The sequence below is a fragment of the Lissotriton vulgaris genome, chromosome 10 (genome assembly GCF_964263255.1).
Source record: "Lissotriton vulgaris chromosome 10, aLisVul1.2, whole genome shotgun sequence".
In the NCBI taxonomy this organism is placed as follows: Eukaryota; Metazoa; Chordata; class Amphibia; order Caudata; family Salamandridae; genus Lissotriton; species Lissotriton vulgaris.
This window is the reverse complement of record NC_141698.1, coordinates 29,498,644-29,518,635: the sequence shown is the minus strand read 5'-3', so window position 1 is coordinate 29,518,635 and position 19,992 is coordinate 29,498,644. Positions and strand designations below refer to the sequence as shown.

Below are 19,992 nucleotides of genomic sequence, written 5' to 3'. Positions count from 1 at the left end.
TGCCACCACAACCCCTATCACCCGCCATCCACCAACGGCTCCTCTCCCCCCCTTAACAGAGATTCAACAAGACTGCACTGCTTCATGCACCCCCTCTAACCTCCTCAATGCCGCCTTGGTCCCCGCAGCGATCACACAAGGAAACCCCCGCCGGAACTACCCACACAACCCTTATCAAACTACCAAAAATCAGACTGGGCCGCTCGTCTAGATAAAATCTCGTGTCACCTGTGTCTTCTCACAGAAGAACTCCGAGAACTGAAGGCCATTACTATTGAACATCTCCCCTTACTCAAAACACTTAGCACGCTAAGGACCCAAACTAGTGTACTTATTTACAGAATTTCTGCACCTGTCACACATACTTTTCCCAACACCTTTAATACTTCACCCCTCCCAAATGCCTCCTCTTGCCCCAGAAGACATCAGGATTATCTCTCGACCAGTGAGATTCTTGATCTACTCGTATCTTAGTACGTCCCATTAGTCTCTGACAAGTCCATACCAGGTCAAATCCAAACTATCCACGCTAACCTGACAGAGAATCTGTCTACAATCCCAAAGCTATAAATAGCAAAAAACGCAAGTGGGTTAACATCCTCCAGACTCCTACTCCTCAATTGACTGACCAACTGAAATGCGTACTTCTCAACTGCAGAACATCTAGTAAACACACCACCGATATCTATGATCTCATCCTGACTAACAAACTGGATATATTTATCCTCACAAAACCTGGCTAAATTGTCTTCCTCCCTTACCCTTGAGCTTCTAGTACCACCTAGTTATGACATAATTTGTGTGGACAGATCCTTGAAACAGGGTGGAGTAATAGCCTGTATACACAGACGCACACCCTCGGTCTCACAGTCAGAAACCCCTGCTCCGATCTCCTGCGAATATCTATGCACCACCATATCGTGCAAAACGAGCCCGGTCTGCAAATTACATACATTTTCCACCCCACCCACCCCGTGGGAGACAATCTTTCCTTCATTCAACTCTTAATATAAATCATGTCTTCCAATTATGACCCTCTAGTGTCCCAAATCTTCTTGGGAGGCTTTAACCTACACTGGACTAACCCAAATGATCACATAGTGAATTGTCTCAAATCCTTCCTTTTGGATCAAGAACTGACACCCTTCTGTGATAGCTCAACTCATAACAAGGGTGAAACTCTGGACCTCATCATAGCCAAAGGAAACACCATCACACTGGACTCCATTACCCCATGTGATTGGTCTGACCACTACTGCATCCTCTTTTTCATTAACAGGAAGGTGTAGGTAAAGGGGGGTCCAGCCCATGAAAATGAAGCAATGGAAAAGGAATCTCAAAAATATAAACACTGAAGAACTAGCTACCTGTTGTAAAAATACCTTGTCTACCCAAGCAGACTTGATGGATGTTCATATCCTCACTGATTTTTACAATTCCTCTATCTCTGATGTCTTGGCTGCTAAAGCCCCTTTACAACATAAAAATGCCTCCCACAAACATTTTCAAACCTTGGTTCAACTCCAACCTAAACTTGGAACGTTGTAAACTGAGGGCAGCTGAAAGATCATGTAGATCGATACCATCCAGCGAACATTTAAAAATTCTTAGAGCTATCAGGAATTCTTGCAACAAAAAAATAAAGTCTGCAGAAGCAGACTTCTTTAGATCCCAACTTAATCAAGCTACAAACCGCCGTAAGAAACTTTCTGAACTCCTTAAACAACAATCGGTCAAGACACCCAACCGCCATGACCTTGGTGACGGCTCTCCTACGTGTGACGATTTAACCGCCTTCTTGTCCAAGAAAACTAATTGCATCAATATAGATATTGAATTAAAGAAGGCTCTTCTCCCAATGTATGAAACCTTGGCCCTTCTTACCTACCAAGAGGCACTCATCCCCCCTAGTTTAAGCCTCAAGAACAATGCATCTTGGCACACCTTTACTCAGTGAAATGTACAACACTCTTCTTGCAATCAATCCGTCTAACCACTTCAGCAACCCTCTTCCACCTCCCTTCTTCAAGGAAATAAAAGCCTCCACCCCTTATGGTGCAAGATCGTCAATGCTTCACTAGTGCAAGGCACAATCCCAGACTGTCTAAAAGCAGCACAGGTATCCCCCATTCGAAAAAAATCTAACGCAGACAGCTCCGATCTGAACAACTTCCGTCCCATTTCCAATATCCCCACTCTGGCGAAACATCTTGAAAAATGCGTGCTAATTCAACTGTGCTCACACATCGAGAAATTTCAATTGCTGGATCATCATGTTTCCTGGAGAGGGCACAGCACTGAATCTGCACTCACACACATCATAGGTGACATTTTATAGTTCCTAGACCATACTAAATCTTGCTTATTGATCCTCCTTGACTTACCTTCTGCCTTCGACCCTGTGAACCATATCAAATTACCATCTACTCTAGAACACAGGCTTATCAAGGTTGGTATTGAATTGGTTCACTTCCTTCCTTCAAAACAGATCCCAAAGTATCAAGATGAATCAATCTCTTTCTCAGCCCTGTACAGTAACAATGGGGGTTCCACAGGGTTCGCCCTATCACCAATACTCCTCAATTTACTCTTGGAACCGTTAGCAAATGCCTTGAACTCTGCGAACATTCTTTTTCATATGTATGCGGATGACAATCAACTGCATCTGAAAATCACCTCCCCAAAAGACATCATCTCACTCAACTCAATCCTGATGAACACTCAAAACTGGCTCACTGACAACTACCTCTTGCTCAACACATCCAAAACTGAATTTCTTCTCATCGCTTCCCGAATCACACTCCCAAGATTGACCTTTGGATGAAACACTTCACATCCTTCAACTGTTCCCCCCACATTATTGAATCAGCTAAATCCCTTGGTATCATGCTAGACATGCACTTGAATATGAAGAACCATATCAGCAATGCAAGCAAGGATGCTAAACACCAGATGAGTAAACTAAGGAATCTCAAACCATTCCTTCGATAGAAAGACTTCAAATTGGCAGTATAAGCTCTAGTTTTGTCAAGACTAGATAATGGTAGTTCCACGCTATGTTATGTGGTCTCCACAAACAGAGCCTGGCCCCACTAAGGGCTTCCCTTAATGCCGCAGCTAGATTGATTACTGGGACAAAAAGAAAAGAACACAGATCCCGAGCCCTAAAATCCCTAAACTGGTTACCATACGAGGCAAGAATACAGTTACAAATTTCCTGCATGATGCACAAAGCCCTTCATTCAAAGATACCCATTAATTCGGCTAAAAAAATAGAACTATCAGGGGACTGTAGAGTATCACGAAGTGCAAGTACAATGCTCCTTAAACCACAGGTTTTCCACAAAAGGTGATCGAGTAACAGAGCCTTCGCAGGCATTGCCCCGAAGATTTGGAACTCTCGTACTCTGAAAATCCATACAATCTCCTCCACAGCTTCCTTCAAAAAGGAAGTGAAAAAAATCCTAATACTCACGTTCCTGCCCTAATAGGCTTTGGCTCCTAGACTTCATTACTGCCCTCTACTTGGTTGTCTTGATTGACTTAAGACATGGTTATATACCTGGGAAAAAAATTGTTAGCATGTGTTGTACATACATATGTTCGAATGTTCCTCACCCATTACTGTATCCCCCCTACCCTTATATGAAGAGTTCTGATACCTACAGGAGCCTTGCACGCAACTTGCATCATTATGTAACAAATGTTTTGCTTCCCAATACTGTATACCTCTTACTCAAGATTGGAAAGTGCTCTGATACCCGTAAGGGTCACGTTCGTGCTATACAAAACTTTATAAATAAATATATTATCAAGAAAAGGAGAACATTCGTATAGAGAATCCTGTCAGCGTATCTGAACTAATCCATGTGTACAAAAATTATCTCTTCACCAAAGCAAAGGCAGAAGTGTGTGCAGGATTAAATATGTGCTGATAACCATTGTTTCTACTTTAAACAAATTTTTTAAATGTTCCAACTCTAGTGTGTGCAACAGTAAGGAAGGTGTTGGAGTTAAATCCAACACCTACCCACTGCTACACACCTTTTGCGTTGCAACGGCATGCGGGGTGATGGCATGCATTGTACCGCTTGCGGTGTAACTGCTGTTTCCCTTCCTTTCAAAATGCAAGTACATTGGTATTGTTGATTTTCTGGTATTAGGAGGAACAAGCCAATGCACATTTGACCAGATTCAGGAAGGTGCAACACGAGCTTGAAGAAGCTGAGGAAAGGGCCGACATTGCAGAATCCCAAGTCAATAAACTCAGAACCAAGACTCGTGATGCTGGGAGCAAGGTAAGATATTTCAAGCTGAAGGCAAGCTCTTCTCAACTCAAATCTGCCTTCATTTCAAAGGTTATTCTATCAGTTTCACCTAAGATGTAATTCTGCCAACATTAAAAAATGAGCAAATCCTAATTGCGTAACACCAGAATTAGTAGAACTTTTATTCTGACATGAAATGTCACACTGAATGCCTTCAGTACTGAAGGAGTTGGTGTCCTAAAAGGATAATGCAAGGAGTTTTAAAATTCTGCTTTTGTCAGGAAGGTATACAAATGAGAGATACCACAGGCACTCGAATCCCATTAGAGCATTAAAAAAAACCTTTTGGCATCCATATTAATGAGGGAAATTTGGTGGTAAGATTCATATTGTGCCGGTGGTTTGTCTGCTTATAAGAGTGTAATGAGGATGATCTCCCTCAGTGAGGGTATCATTATCTAGTGCCACATTATACACTTGCAACAGTTTAGGCACCAGTAACCTTGAGCATGACTTATAGAATTCAACTGGGAACCTGTAATTCCTAGGAGTCTTGCATGTGGGGAGACTAGAACTCACAGAGGTAATCTCATCTGAAGTGGCGGGTATCTCTAAAAGCTTCCTATGAGGGCCCTCCAGCCAGGCTAATGCTAAATAGTCAAAATAGGCAGCATAATCCATAGGGGGCTTGCACTCAGGATGTGTGTAGTTCAGTATAATATCTGACAAAGTCAGCCAGGATGGTCTGAGCATCGTTTCCACTAATAATGTAATGTCTTGTAGAGACTTTAAAGGAAGAATAAGGGAGGCCAGGGTCCTGCCCGGCCTCTCTGCCTCGCTGTATCTATGCGCCGTGGCATGTTTGTATAAGTGTTTCACCACTTGATCAGCAGTCTTATTAAATTCAGTAAGTGTGTCCCTAACACCAGCAAGTGCTCAGGCCATCTGTTGGCGAATATTTATTTTCAAGTGCTCCTAGCTGTTTTTCTAGCGTATCTAGTCATTCCATTAGAGCCCTGCGAACCCCATTATGCTTGGCCACACAAATTCCCCACATATAAGCTTTAAAAGCTTCTCATAGTGTGCCTGTTGATGGCACAGAGTGTTTATTTAGGTGAAAGCATGCTTCCATTTGTGTCTTAATCTCTTCCCTAAAGACATCGTCCAATAGGGTTGCAGGGGGCAGATGCCATGTAAATGCTCTATATGTGGGTGTGGGATCTCTATTACCAGGATATCGGGCAAATCATCAGACAATGTACGCAGAAGGTGGTCAACCCTAGTGGACCAGCTAAGAAGATCCCTTGTGCTAACTCAAAAGTCCAGACATGCCTAGGACCCATGTGCCCTTGAGATATGTGTGCCTTATTTTGTGTCAGGAAATCTATGTCTCCATGTATCTCCTAGACCGTCATCTCCCATAAAATTCCTGAGTGTTGATTCTTATGTGTGTCCGCATTCGACCAATCTGTCGGTCCAGTATCAAACTAAAATACCCTCCCCACAATATCATTTGAGGAGATACTGCCAAGGATTTGGCCTACAGTGGCCGCAGAAAGTTGGTATCACCCGTATTGGGGCCCCAGCAATTGAGTAATGTCACTTGCATTCCAACTATCAAGGATTGAATTATATTGTAACAGCCCTGTATGTCATTTGCCTCATCGAGGACCTGTAATCCAACACCCTGATTAACCCGTAGAGCAGTTCCTCTAGCATACAAAGGATAATCCACTAGTGATCTGTGGCAGCACCATTTTAATGCAAAGCGGACATCCCAGTTGCATCAAGGTATGTCGCCTGTAGGATAGCAAAGTCACTAATATGGCAGTTTAGATTTGCTAGTAAATGTAGTGTTTTTCAGGGGCTTTTTCCTCAGAAAATTCCATGTCAAAAATGAATAGTGCTATCAGTAGGATGTCCCATTATAATCTGGTATGTCAGCCTGATGATTATCAATGTGCAGATTAGCTCATCAGAAGGTGTTATCCTCTGTATGTCGTGTGCAGGATTGTGTCCCTCTTCCCTCCCATCTCCCACAATAGCCACTCCAACAAGCCAGTGAATTACCTCATACCAACAGTACTAAAACAAACAAGTAAAAAACATCCACTGATCAGACAACATTTCAACCCACAATGGAAGTACTCCTGACGGAGACCAGAATGCCAGCCAGTGAGGGGATGCCTGCTGCGCATATTGGTCCTAAGGACACACAGCCGGAGCCAGTAGAATGGAAGTGGAGGTGGGCTAAAGATGTGTGCCATCTTAGTCAAGTTCAATTGCTTCTCAATCCCAGACATCACTTATAAGCCCACTGGCTGCGCCATCATGAGGACCTCTCAATCATTTGAAAAGAAAAAGTTACTTACCTGCAGTAACAATATTACTGGTAGATACACTATCTACCTGCATATTCCTCACCTGTAGAACAATCCCCAGGCATCAGACTGGATCCGGCAAACTTCAAAGCCGCAATGCCGCCAGTAGAGGGCGTTGGACTCAGTCCACACCTAAGTGACGTCAAGCAATGCTCTTGAGTTCATGAAGCACCTACCAGAGGGTATCAACATCAGATTCCCTCCATTTTTTCCGAAGCCTTCGAGGTGAGATGGGGTGAAAAATTATTTGCCCGATATATATATATACGGTTCCCACTTTCTCAGTAGGAACTAGTTGAAGTTGAAAGGAATTTATTGAGCCCACGATGACCAGGCAGTTTCTTGGCGCTAGGGACAGATGTAAAGGAAGAACTACTCACTCAGCAAAGGTTTGTGAAAACAGCCAGGTTTTCAGCAGTTTGCAGAACTCCATATAAAAAGCTGTGGTTCTTGTAGTAAGCGGTAAGGATTTCCAAAAAACAGGGGCCAAATAGGAAAAACACCTACCACCATGTTTCTTCCTTTTAAAGCGGGGGACCTGCAATAGGTTTTTAGTGGAGGAACGAAGATCACGATTGGGAATGTAAGGCACAAATGACGGGGCGGATCCAGCTAATGCCTTAAAGATCTAAAAGCCAAGCTTAAACAAAGAACGTTCTGTGAGGGGTAACCAGTGGAGGGATTTAAGAAGGGGAGTAATGTGATGAGATTTAGGAAGCTTAAAAACTAGCCGTGCGGCTTGATTTTGAATGAGTTGAAGACGGCGAAGCTCGTAGACGGGTATACCGACATACAGAGCATTCGCGTAATCAAGACGCGAGATAACCATTGAACCATTGCTAGCAAGATCGATTTAAGCGCCTCAGTAGAAAAAAAACGGGATATCTTGCGTATGATACGCAAGTTAAGAAAACATGCCTAGACGCCACTGCACTAACTTGCTGATGCATAGAGAGGTCACTGCTGACTTTGATGCCTAAACTTTTTAACAGTGTGAGAAGGAGAGGGAGGAGAGCCAAGAGAAGGAGGCCAGATAATAGAAGACCAGGGACTAGGAGCACCACCAGTAAGGACCAGCTCGGTCTTATCTGGATTGAGTTTGAGATGGTTTGTGCTCATCCAGTCACTAATAAAGTCATATACAAAAGGACGGTGCACCAGAAGAAAGTATCCAAGAGCTCCAATTCGTATTACACAGTTTCTTTATTCAATTCCAATTAAAACAAACTCCTCAGCCAACGCGTTTTGTTCACAAAGAACTTCGTCAGGGCTGAAACAATTTAAAACACATAATCAATATTAAATATAAATAATTAAATATTAAAAAAATATAAGTGAATAAAAAAGGGGAAGAAAAAAATAGCCTAGTCATAAACACCACTTTGCAATACATGACAATATTAAAAACAATTTATTATCAAATAAATTGTGTATATAGACAATCTACAGTTCCTAACTTAACAAAAGGAAAGGGAACGCAACACATATAGTGCATGGAATAACCCTTCAAATGATTCATGATTTAAATCAATCAAAATATTTCATTATCATGATTCATGATTGGAAAGAAAGTTGCGTAAATTGATCGTAAGTAGTATTGAAGATTATACAGTCTGCACAATTCATTCCACATCTATAATGATTATCAAATACATTGTGTATATAATCAATCTACAGTTCCTAACTTAACAAAAGGAAAGGGAGCGCAACACATACAGTGCATGGGATGACCATTCAATTGATTCATGATTTAGACCCATCAAAATATTTCATTATCATGATTCATGATTAGAAAGAAAGTTGCGTAAATTGATCGTAAGTAGTATTGAAGATTATACAGTCTGCACAATTCATTCCACATCTATAATAACCCATAATTACTAATAGCAACGGGTGACTAACATATACAAAGGTTGAGGGGCAAAAAGAAAATAACTTAAAGTAAAAAGAGATAGAGAGGGAAAAAGGTTTAAAATGCAAAAGAAAAATTCCAACACCCACTGCGCAATAATACTGTACAACCACCAAGTATCTACCAATAGATTTAGATCAATTTAAAGCGTTTCTGTAAACCAAAACACAATCACAGCAATATCAACATAGACAGCTTCTTGCAATACTACACGGGATATATCTTGCAAAAAATTTCACATGATTTTATTACATTTGATAGTCATTAAAAAAATAGTTTTTTACAATTGTCAGGTAATATCCAGAGAGATTACCAAAGGTCAGTACACAGTATACAGTCTATTACACAATTTAAAAGACAATCAGAAAGAAAAATAGTAAACAAACATTTAAAAAAACCTTGAGATTAAAAAGTCGACGCGGTGTTTCGGTTAAAAACCTTCTTCAGGACAGTTTCTATAAGGAAACAGAATTACTTAAACAGTACTGACAATGTTCATAAAGTGTTTACACATGAATATAAAAAACTGACTATACATTTGCATATTAAGAAAATTTAGTGCAAAGAAGCTCTATATTCACAATATACCTTCCTAAATATTCGTGTTGTTTGGGTTTTATCAAGATTATAAGGAAGAATAACATTACAAATACATACTATTCAATGGTACCTATCTATTACACTATGGTCGTATATGTGCAATGCATCTTCTATTTTATATTGGTGGTTGTGCCAGTAAGCAAGCGGGATGTCTAGCTATTAGAAAATTTCATTTAAGATAAACGTGCAAAAAATAATACTGATACGCGATTATCTGCAGAATAGGGTAATCAATAAGGTAATGCTCTTACCTCAAAACAGTATTTCTGTATTGTGCTCAGGTATTAATTACTGAGATCTGATACTAAGATGGTGTCCTAATATAGGTCCACACTTGAGACAACGACTTGCCAACTTAATAAGGCTGGGTCTAGTTGTGTTTGGTAGTTTCTAAAAAAACGAAAACACATAGGGATATTTTTTAATTCATCCCATAAAATATACATGGTTGTGCTCATATTGTGTTCATTTGAACACAGTTACATATGAATATACCTTGTAGCCAAACTGATGAAATCCGTGCTGTGTCGGAGGTGCCACCGTTTATAAGTAGTATTGCTATTAGTCAATCTGCAAAATAAATATGAAAGGAGGCTCACTAAAACCCTTATACGTCAATACACCTTGGTTTTAGGAGATTATGCCTATCCATAAAGACTCACCAAGAGAGGAAGCTTTGTCAATTGCTTTAGCTGCGTGCTGTGTTTGCCTCGTCAGCTCTTTCTCGATATCGGGAAATCCTTGCGGGATCAAGAGACTTCTGTTGGAGTATGGATAATTCCCTATTAGTTTTTTTTATTAATTTAATTCTATTGCTTATTACATTTCAGCTTTGTTTGTCGTCTATGTATTATGCGATTTTTTTGCTAACTATACTTTTAAGTCCAAGTTGTTGTCGCTATTATTTATCTCAGTTTGGATTGGAATTTAAATGAATACGCATTTCTTTCGCGAGAGTTGAATCTTGCTAAATAATTCTAGTATTTTTCCACTCATCGCCTTTTGAATTTAGGAAACCGGAACACAAGTCACTATCAAGACCCTCCCGCCTTATTGTTTAATAGGCACATGTATTACATTTTAACAAATTATCCATTGTAACCGGCTGATTTGCTATGTCTCAAAACGGGAAGGGCATTGACTCAATAGCGTATCGACACCGCCCTCTTTAAACACTATCCTTCATGTCCCTTCGTGTGCTGACCGTGATTAAAAAGACCGGCCTCCCTGCTCCTCCGTACACAGCATCCGGGGTTCTGCTGTTTTCAATTGGAAACATCCAGTGCAAGACGAGAAGTGTTTAAATACAAAGGGCTTACGTATTGGATATTGTAAACGATAACGTAATTGGCTAATGCACTGTCACGTGATCGCGGAAAACTAAATACACTTTCGCTGTAGTCTTTTTTCTATAGATAATGTCTATAGAGTTCCGTAAAATATTCATTTAATTATTTTGAAAGAGTATTAGTGATTGTTATTCATACCTTGAGGTATCATTATTAAAGTTGAACCGCAACTACTGATGCCCGTGTGTACAGCCATGCCTGGCAATGTTCGATATTACTTTTCATAAATGAGACGCAGGGTGCAGCTATTAATGGGACAATACTCTTTTAGAAGAGTATAGTACATATCATCACTATCATTATAGTATACCAAAGGCAAGTATATATATTAATCTATCCATCTATTCAATGTCCCATTAATAGCTGCACCCTGCGTCCCATTTATGAAAAGTAATATCGAACATTGCCAGGCTCGGCTGTACACACGGGCATCAGTAGTTGTGGTTCAACTTTAATAATGATACCTCAAGGTATGAATAACAATCACTAATACTCTTTCAAAATAATTAAATGAATATTTTACGGAACTCTATAGACATTATCTATAGAAAAAAAGACTACAGCGAAAGTGTATTTAGTTTTCTGCGATCACGTGACAGTGCATTAGCCAATTACGTTATCGTTTACAATATCCAATACGTAAGCCCTTTGTATTTAAACACTTCTCGGCTTGCCCTGGATGTTTCCAATTGAAAACAGCAAAACCCTGGATGCTGTGTACGGAGGAGCAGGGAGGCCGGTCTTTTTAATCACGGTAAGTACACGAAGGGACATGAAGGATAGTGTTTAAAGAGGGCGGTGTCGATACGCTATAGTCAATGCCCTTCCTGTTTTGAGACATAGCAAATCAGCCGGTTACAATGGATAATTTGTTAAAATGTAATACATGTGCCTTATTAAACAATAAGGCGGGAGGGTCTTGATTGTGACTTGTGTTCCAGTTTCCTAAATTCAAAAGGCGATGAGTGGAAAAATACTAGAATTATTTAGCAAGATTTAACTCTCGCGAAAGAAATGCGTATTCATTTAAATTCCAATCCAAACTGAGATAAATAATAGCGACAACAACTTGGACTTAAAAGTATAGTTAGCAAAAAAATCGCATAATACATAGACGACAAACAAAGCTGAAATGTTATAAGCAATAGAATTAAATTAATAAAAAGAGCTAATAGGGAATTATCCATACTCCAACAGAAGTCTCTTGACACCGCGAGGATTTCCCGATATCGAGAAAGAGCTGACGAGGCAAACAAAGCACGCGGCTAAAGCAATTGACAAAGCTTCCTCTCTTGGTGAGTCTTTATGGATAGGCATAATCCCCTAAAACCAAGGTGTATTGACGTATAAGGGTTTTAGTGAGCCTCCTTTCATATTTATTTTGCAGATTGACTAATAGTAATACTACTTATGAACGGTGGCATCTCCGACACCGCACGGATTTCATCAGTTTGGCTACAAGGTATATTCATATGTAACTGTGCTCAAATAAACACAATATGAGCACAACCATATATATTTTATGGGATGAATTTAAAAATATCCCCATGTGTTTTCGATTTTTTAGAAACTACCAAACACAACTAGACCCAGCCTTATTAAGTTGGCAAGTCGTTGTCTCAAGTGTGGACCTATATTAGGACACCATCTTAGTATCTGATCTCAGTAATTAATACCCGAGCACGATACAGAAATACTGTTTTGAGGTAAGAGCATTACCTTATTGATTACCCTATTCTGCAGATAATCGCATATCAGTATTATTTTTTGCGCGTTTATCTTAAATGAAACTTTCTAATAGCTAGACATCCCGCTTGCTTACTGCAACAACCACCAATATAAAATAGAAGATGCATTGCACATATACGACCATAGTGTAATAGATAGGTACCATTGAATAGTATGTATTTGTAATGTTATTCTTCCTTATAATCTTGATAAAACCCAAACAACAAGAATATTTAGGAAGGTATATTGTGAATATAGAGCTTCTTTGCACTAAATTTTCTTAATATGCAAATGTATAGTCAGTTTTTTATATTCATGTGTAAACACTTTATGAACATTGTCAGTACTGTTTAAGTAATTCTGTGTTTCCTTATAGAAACTGTCCTGAAGAAGGTTTTTAAGCGAAACGCCGCGTCGACTTTTTAATCTCAAGGTTTTTTTAAATGTTTGTTTACTATTTTTCTTTCTGATTGTCTTTTAAATTGTGTAATAGACTGTATACTGTGTACTGACCTTTGGTAATCTCTCTGGATATTACCTGACAATTGTAAAAAAGCTATTTTTTTAATGACTATCAAATGTAATAAAATGACGTGAAATTTTATGCAAGATGTATCCCGTGTAGTATTGCAAGAAGCTGTCTATGTTGATATTGCTGTGATTGTGTTTTGGTTTACAGAAACGCTTTAAATTGATCTAAATCTATTGGTAGATACTTGGTAGTTGTACAGTATTATTGCGCAGTGGGTGTTGGAATTTTTCATTGATTAACCCCACGGGGGTCTTCACCCGTAGGGACTCCTCTACCGTTTTCAAGTCTATTCCCCTGGTCCCTGAACCTTCAAATTAGGGGTCCTCCTATACTTTCGTTAAAATACAAAAGGACAGCACCTAGGTCCTGGCAAGAATATTCGAGATCACTGGCTAAATTTCGACATGAAAGTGAGACGAGGTCATTCTCACTCCACATCAACCTGACTGTACCCTGGAGTGGACATATATACCGTCTAAGTTGAAGTAATGATAAGCACCTGGAGCAATTGTGGATCATATCATATCAGATCTCTCTATTTCTTTTTACTTTAAGTTATTTTCTTACAAAGAACTTGTGAGGGAAAAGGTTTAGGGATAGCCCTTGTGGATGTGGCAAGATCGTGGACAATAGAAAAGATATCCTTAGATTTATTAGAGGAAAGGAGAATTTTGGATGTAAAGTAAACCGATTTAGCAGAAAGAATAGATTTTGTTATAATCATTAAGCAAGGTGCGATAAATGGATTTTAAAGTGGGGCAATAGCCAAGCCTCCAGTGGCGTTCCGCGCGTCTAAGAGCCTGTTTTTTAGATTTTAGCTCAGGTGAGAACCATCTATTAGATTCATGAAGGCGTCGAGTTTTCAATAACTTAAGGGGCGCCAGCTGGTCACAAGTAGACGAAAGCCAATGGTTAACTGCTGTGGCCTGGTCATGGAGTGAAAGCCCAGCAAAATCAGGACGAGAGGACAAAAGAGAGGAACCAAGGAGGTACTTGTCCACACGTACCCAATTGCGAACCCAGGTGTTAAGGGGAAGCGAGGATGTGCCCATCTCCTTAAGGTCAAGAATAAAAGAGATGAGATGGTGGTCGACCAAAGACAAGGACTAATAATTGGAGTGGAAATATCTAATTTGTCCGACCAAACCTGGTCTTAAATATGACCATGGATATGGGTAGGAAAATGTATATGTTGGTCAAAATTCAAATTACAAAGAAGGTCAGTAAAATCTTTAGAATGAGTTATCCTCCCGAGGGTCAGAAGGCCAAAAGTTGAAATTGCCTAACACTAGGAGGCGAGAGTTGTTAACAACTAGGGTGGTGAGCAGTTCCCCAATTGCATGAGTAAAAAGGGGCATAGTGTGCGGGGACGATAAAAGAGGGCACAAATTAAAGGAGCAGTAGTAGAGGTTGATCTAATAATAAGATGATCTACTAATGGAATAGCTAAGGAAGGAATCGGCAAGAATTGGAGTTTCAAATGAATAATAATCGCAAAGCCACCTCCGGATTTCCCTGCTGGCCGGTCAGAGCGTGAAACGTAATAAGGATCAGGGACGGCCGCAGGATATCAGGAGAGGAATCATGTGACAGCCAAGTTTCAGTTAAAAACAGCATGTTAGGCCTAACTATAGGTCTATTTGGGCAACATCAGCGTTGGAATGGTGCTAGACTGATTCCATGCACCACCTCTGGATATGTTGGGTGATAGTCCTGCAAGCTCACAGTTCCTCCATGAGTACCCCTAAACCTGGTCACGTAACTAAAGGTTTGGGAAACCTCAGAACATGACAACCCTGACTCCCCAAGGAACCGCGATAACAGATATAAAAGTCACTCATGCATGCTCAGGTGGTAACACGAAATACACAAAAGGAGCATTTCAATAGTTATTGAACCATTGTGATTCTTGTATAGAATATATGCGCTGCCATGATTAATAGACAAAAGCAAATGAAAGTGATTAGCGATATGAGGACAGTGAAAAGAATAAACAATTTCACCATTGTGCTGAAGAAGTATATATTATGGCATATAAGTATTGTGTATAGTGTACTACCACTATGCGCTCCCTAACCTGTTAGCCTAGGACAAGTGTTCGGCCAAGAATATCCTACTGGAAGATCTAACTCCCCATTACCTGAAGGTAAGGGTGTGCAGGTCCCCGTCTTGATCACAGGTGAGACATTCCTCCTCGCAGAGGGTAAACAGGAATCAGCTGGGCTAAAACTGACAACAGCGGCCTCGCAATGACAGCATAGTGCTCCTCTGATTTGAACACGGAAATGAGTGTGTATTTATAATAACAGTATCCATGCTTATTCTCTTGTGATAGCCATGTCGCCTTATGAAAGAATAACAAACAACATTTTTACAATGTGTGTTTAGGCCTTGAACTAAATGTTCAGGGTGTCGTTATAGTGTACTTACAAAGTGGAATTTGTAAACAATGTGGTTTCAGCGAAACTAATCCTGCACTGTCACACAAGCAAATGTGTGCCAAAAGTCATTGTTAAGAAAAGAAGGCAACTTGAATAACGTGTGCATGTAAAATGGGAGTTACGTTACGTCAGGTTGACGCGTTCAACTAAATAGACATAAAGAATAGATCTTTTATTCAATTTTGCGAACTTCATTAAATCAATAAAGTTATATACCAACAACAATTAATTGAACAAAAGATTAAGTGTATTTATACATGATTTTAGTGACATGAAATGTTAAAAGGAATTGGGAAACTTTGTGGTGTGCAGCCCGTGTCATATCTTCCCTGGGTATTCGTGCTCAGACTTCAACTCCCATAACGCGTCCACGGTACCGCATGGTTGCGTTTAGTGGACTGTTCTTAGTGATTAATATTGGGGTCAGTGCCCAGTGCTGTTCTGACACTGGTTGAAACAGAATGTCGTTGGAAGCGAGTCAACGCCAATCGGAAACTAGGTATGCCAGGTGCTCCCTTGAGTAAGTCCCAGATTGAGGGGATAAAGGATGTGGGTCTCAGTAGTGACTGGTCAAAATAGCTATAGGGAAGGAGTAAAGTACCTGATTATGGTCATTCGGCTGTAGCAACCATAGAAGAGGTTTCACATTGGTGTCACTTCTCAGTGTAGATTATCGTTGAGTTCAGTGCTCATCGGTGTTGCACGTAGTGTGCCTTCTAGGATCTGAAAAAGATATAAAATAGGGTTAACCTTCAGTACGTCTCCAAGGGGATATGGTTATATATAATAACATAGCCATGGCGATGAGTAAGGCCCAAGGTGGGCAGTGTGGGTGGGAGCAGGGGTGTGCGGGGAGGATAAGATGTTTGCAGGTATATCATGTTACAACATGGGGGTATAGGTTGAGATAAAATCACCTTCAAAATCACATTGCATAGCTTTTTTTGAGAATACAGATCTGCCGGAATTCTCACAAATAATATTAATTTAATTTAAACATCAGTATTTGAATACAATAATATCAGTACAAAAGACAGTCATCCAGCTGCCTGTGTGTGGGAAGGGGGAAGTGGGGAGAGGAGAAAGGGGGAAGGAAAGTTGTGAGAGGGAACAGAGGAAAAGAGGGGGAGGAGGAAAGGGATAATACCCTTTCAGGCATAGTATGCCGCATGGATTGTGCAAAAAAGAAGCAGAACTCTGGATAGCTCTCAAGTTTAGGTGCAGTTCAGTTCCTCTATAGAACGCCAACAACACACTGAATTTGCTCACCTCAAATCTTTTAAGCATGGGATTAGCCCACTGAAAACCATGTCGAGATAGAAAGGGACAAAGTATTTTACAATTTCTACAGCAAAGTCTTTAAGCATAGGATTAGCACAGTGCCATAGAGGCCGAGCTCTAAAATGACAAAAGCCTTTTACCACTCCATGCAAAGTATTACAGCTTTGGATTAGTTAAATATCATCCAAGCAAAGCCAAACTGGACTGAATAAAGGCATTCCCTGTCGTGTTTCACTATTATTATAGCTCTTCAGAGAGGTTTAGCTTTGTCCAGACACAAGGAAGCACTCAGTATAAGTCAAACCAATACCCTTTCAAGCATAGAGTGCTGCATAAATTATGGAAAAAAGACGAAGTGAATTCTGGGTAGTTCCCAAGTTTAGGTAGAGAGCAGCTCCAGCTTGTGCATCCTACAATACCAGTGACACTCGGAATTTGCTCACCTCAAATGTCTGATTTTCTATCAAAGTTTTTAAGCATGAAATTAGCACATTGCCATCCGCACTGAGACAGAAAGGGACAGAGTATTTTGCCATTTCTACAGAAAAGTCTTTAAGCATGGGATTGACTGCAAGTAGGTAGTTTTAGTTAAGACCTAGTTTCCATAGGAAAAGCATGTTTTGATTTGCTAAAAACATCTTCGCGAATTGTTCACAACTAGTTTGCCAGTCACTTCAGCTGCTGTCTGAAAAGTTTTGGGGTGATCTGTCTAGAGGGAGCCGAGAAAAAGGGGGGTCCCAAAATCGTTTTAATCATGCAATTTCCCACAGTAATTTTAGACACTACTACAGCCCGTACCATTAACATGATTAACACCAAATTTTCCAGAAAGCTAAATCTTGGTCCAGAAAAAGTGTTTTGTAACTTGGTGTCAATCTGTTCAGTCGTTTCAGAGTCATTAAAGTAAAAATATTTATGTATATCTAGAGATGCGAATCCACCAATGCCGTGATTAACTGGCTGGAACGTGAGAGGAAAATTGTGGCTGCCATTTTGTGCATTGGGACACGATTCCCATGGGAAAGAAATGTACTGAAAAAGTTTTTTGACCCTGCAAGGATCAGCAGATCCATTCAGATCCTCACAGAACCAGGTGGATATGGGTGGATCTGTGGACTCAGACCCCAATTTAAAAAAAGACACATAGACCCACTCAGACTCATACACCTACTCACACATCCACTTACATACCCACAGAACACTCATACACCCACATATCCACTCACACACCCACTAAGTCAACAACTTACCAACCTACAAAACCACTCACACACCCTATCATGGACCCACACAGCCACTCACACACTTGCTTATATATACACACACAACAACTCATGCACTCACACACCCACTAACAGACCCATAAAACCACTCACATACCTACACAACCACTTACACACCTACACACACACCTATACACAGCCAGTCACACACCCACATAGCCACTCACACACCCACAAAGTTACTCACACAGCCACCCACACACAGGCAGTGATCCACTTATAGAAGTTGCAATAGCATATGTTTGTATTAAATGTGTTATTGTTTTAGTACTGAATTTGTTTAATAAAACTGACAGACACTTATTTGTCCAAGGATTTGCAACGGATCTGCGGATCCATAAACTGAATTAACCGCTTCGCCGCGGCGGCTTTTCCCGCTGTGCGCGGCATTTTCAAAAATGCCGCGTTACATGACGAGCCCAGCTCGTCATCCGCCCACGGCAGGTAAGGGTGATGACGAGCTGGGCTCGTCATCCGCCTCGAAGGGGTTAAAAAAAATAGAAAGACTGGGTGCATTGAATTTCTAGAAAGACTACATAAGTTACCATACCTTCATTTTTAAAATGTTAGTTTTAAAATATATACTAAGAATGGATTTGTGAATACAATATATTTATAAACTTGTGAGCAAATTGCAGCAAAATGTATATTAAAAAAACTGTGAAATTCACTAAAAAATGAAACGTTACAGGGGTGTTATAGTTAGGAAGTAGCATTAAAAAAGGTAGAAATTTGCTGGAAAAAAGGTTACAGGGACGTTATAGTTTGGAAATAAAATGATATAAACCTTAGAGCTTCACCAAAGTAAACAAGGGGTCTAGAGCCGTTATAGTCCGGTTCCGATTTTACACACACAAACCACAGAAATTCAGCAGTTATAGCTTGTGCCCTAAGGCAACTACAACTCACTCCCTCGACATGCCCTGCTAATTACCCCATATACTATATCACTTATGAAATCTTCTATGACATCATTGATAATATCACTGCAACATATGCAGGAAATTATTGATGAGAAAACTGTATATGGCGGGGGAGCGACTGGGCGGAGATATCCAGGACTACCTCCAGTAGAAGATGTCATTCATGATCAGAAAGAGGACAGTGGCTCAAGCTGTTGGCTCTAACCTTCAGAGACCACGCTAGGTCTTTGGCGGTGAGCCAGATCCCTTGTTGTGTGCCCAACACCACAGTTTCAAAGCCTTCAGACAAATTAGATGAGCCCCTACTCCCTCTTGCTTGTTCACATACCACATCGCAGTTGGGTTGTCTGTCAAGATCTGGACGGACCGGCCTACGATGGCGAGGTAGAAGACTTTCAGTGCCAGACGAATTGCTGGCAATTCTAGCAGGTCGATATGAAGGACCTGCTCCTCAAGAGACCAGAGGCCCCATATCTCTAAATTTTCCAGATCAGCTCCCTACCCCAGCATGGAAGCATCCATCACTACCGTAGCCACGTCTGGAAGGGAAGGAAAGACCATCCTGTATGTCAGGTTCGCCTCGTTCCCCCACCAAGCCACATCCGCCACAGCATGGGGAAATATCACAATGGAATCTGACAAGTCTCCCCGTACAGTAGTCACTGGCTGTGGAGGCACCATTGCATGGCCCTCATGTGAGAACGAACATGAGTCCCTGACTAGGAGAATGCAGGAAGCCAGCAGATCTATGATTCACGGGACTCTCAGAACTGGAACTCTTGCACCTGACTGAAAAGATGGAATCATATCCTTGATGTCTGAGATCCTCTGTAAAGGAGGGAAGGAGGGAAGGAGCAGAGAATGGTGGTGTTCAGTACCAACACTATGGACTAGAGTCATCGGAAGGGCCACCGTTGAGATTTGGTGAAGACTTGAGGTGCCGATGTCAACCCAAAGTGTAGTACCACATAGAACCCACTGCAAATCGCAAGTACTTCTTCTTATGGACAGCAGGATAGGGATGTGGAAGTGCCCACCCTGCAAGTCCAGTGACACTATCCAGTCTCCAAGCTCTATGCCAGTAGACTTGAGTCAGGGTCAGCATCTTGAACTTACCCTTTTTGAGGAAGACATTCAGGCTCCTGAGATCTAGAATGGGTTGCAGGCCACTGTCCTTCTTGGTGACCAGGAAGTAATATGTGTAGCAATCTATTTCCATGTCTGGCACTAACTCCACCACTCCCTTCAGAAGGAGAGCTGCCACTTGCTGCAAAATAGCCAAATGATCTGGCGG

The 19,992-nt window shown here is 40.8% G+C and overlaps 1 protein-coding gene across 1 annotated transcript in view; it reads left to right on the top strand.

Moving 5' to 3' along the window:
- Positions 1–19,992, top strand: part of LOC147684406 (myosin-4-like) — a 67,081-nt gene that overhangs the window by 44,317 nt on the left and 2,772 nt on the right. The window contains exon 39 of the mRNA XM_086940332.1: positions 4,164–4,298. Within this exon, the coding sequence (XP_086796458.1) occupies positions 4,164–4,298 (135 nt within the window). The remainder of the gene's footprint in view (positions 1–4,163; positions 4,299–19,992) is intronic.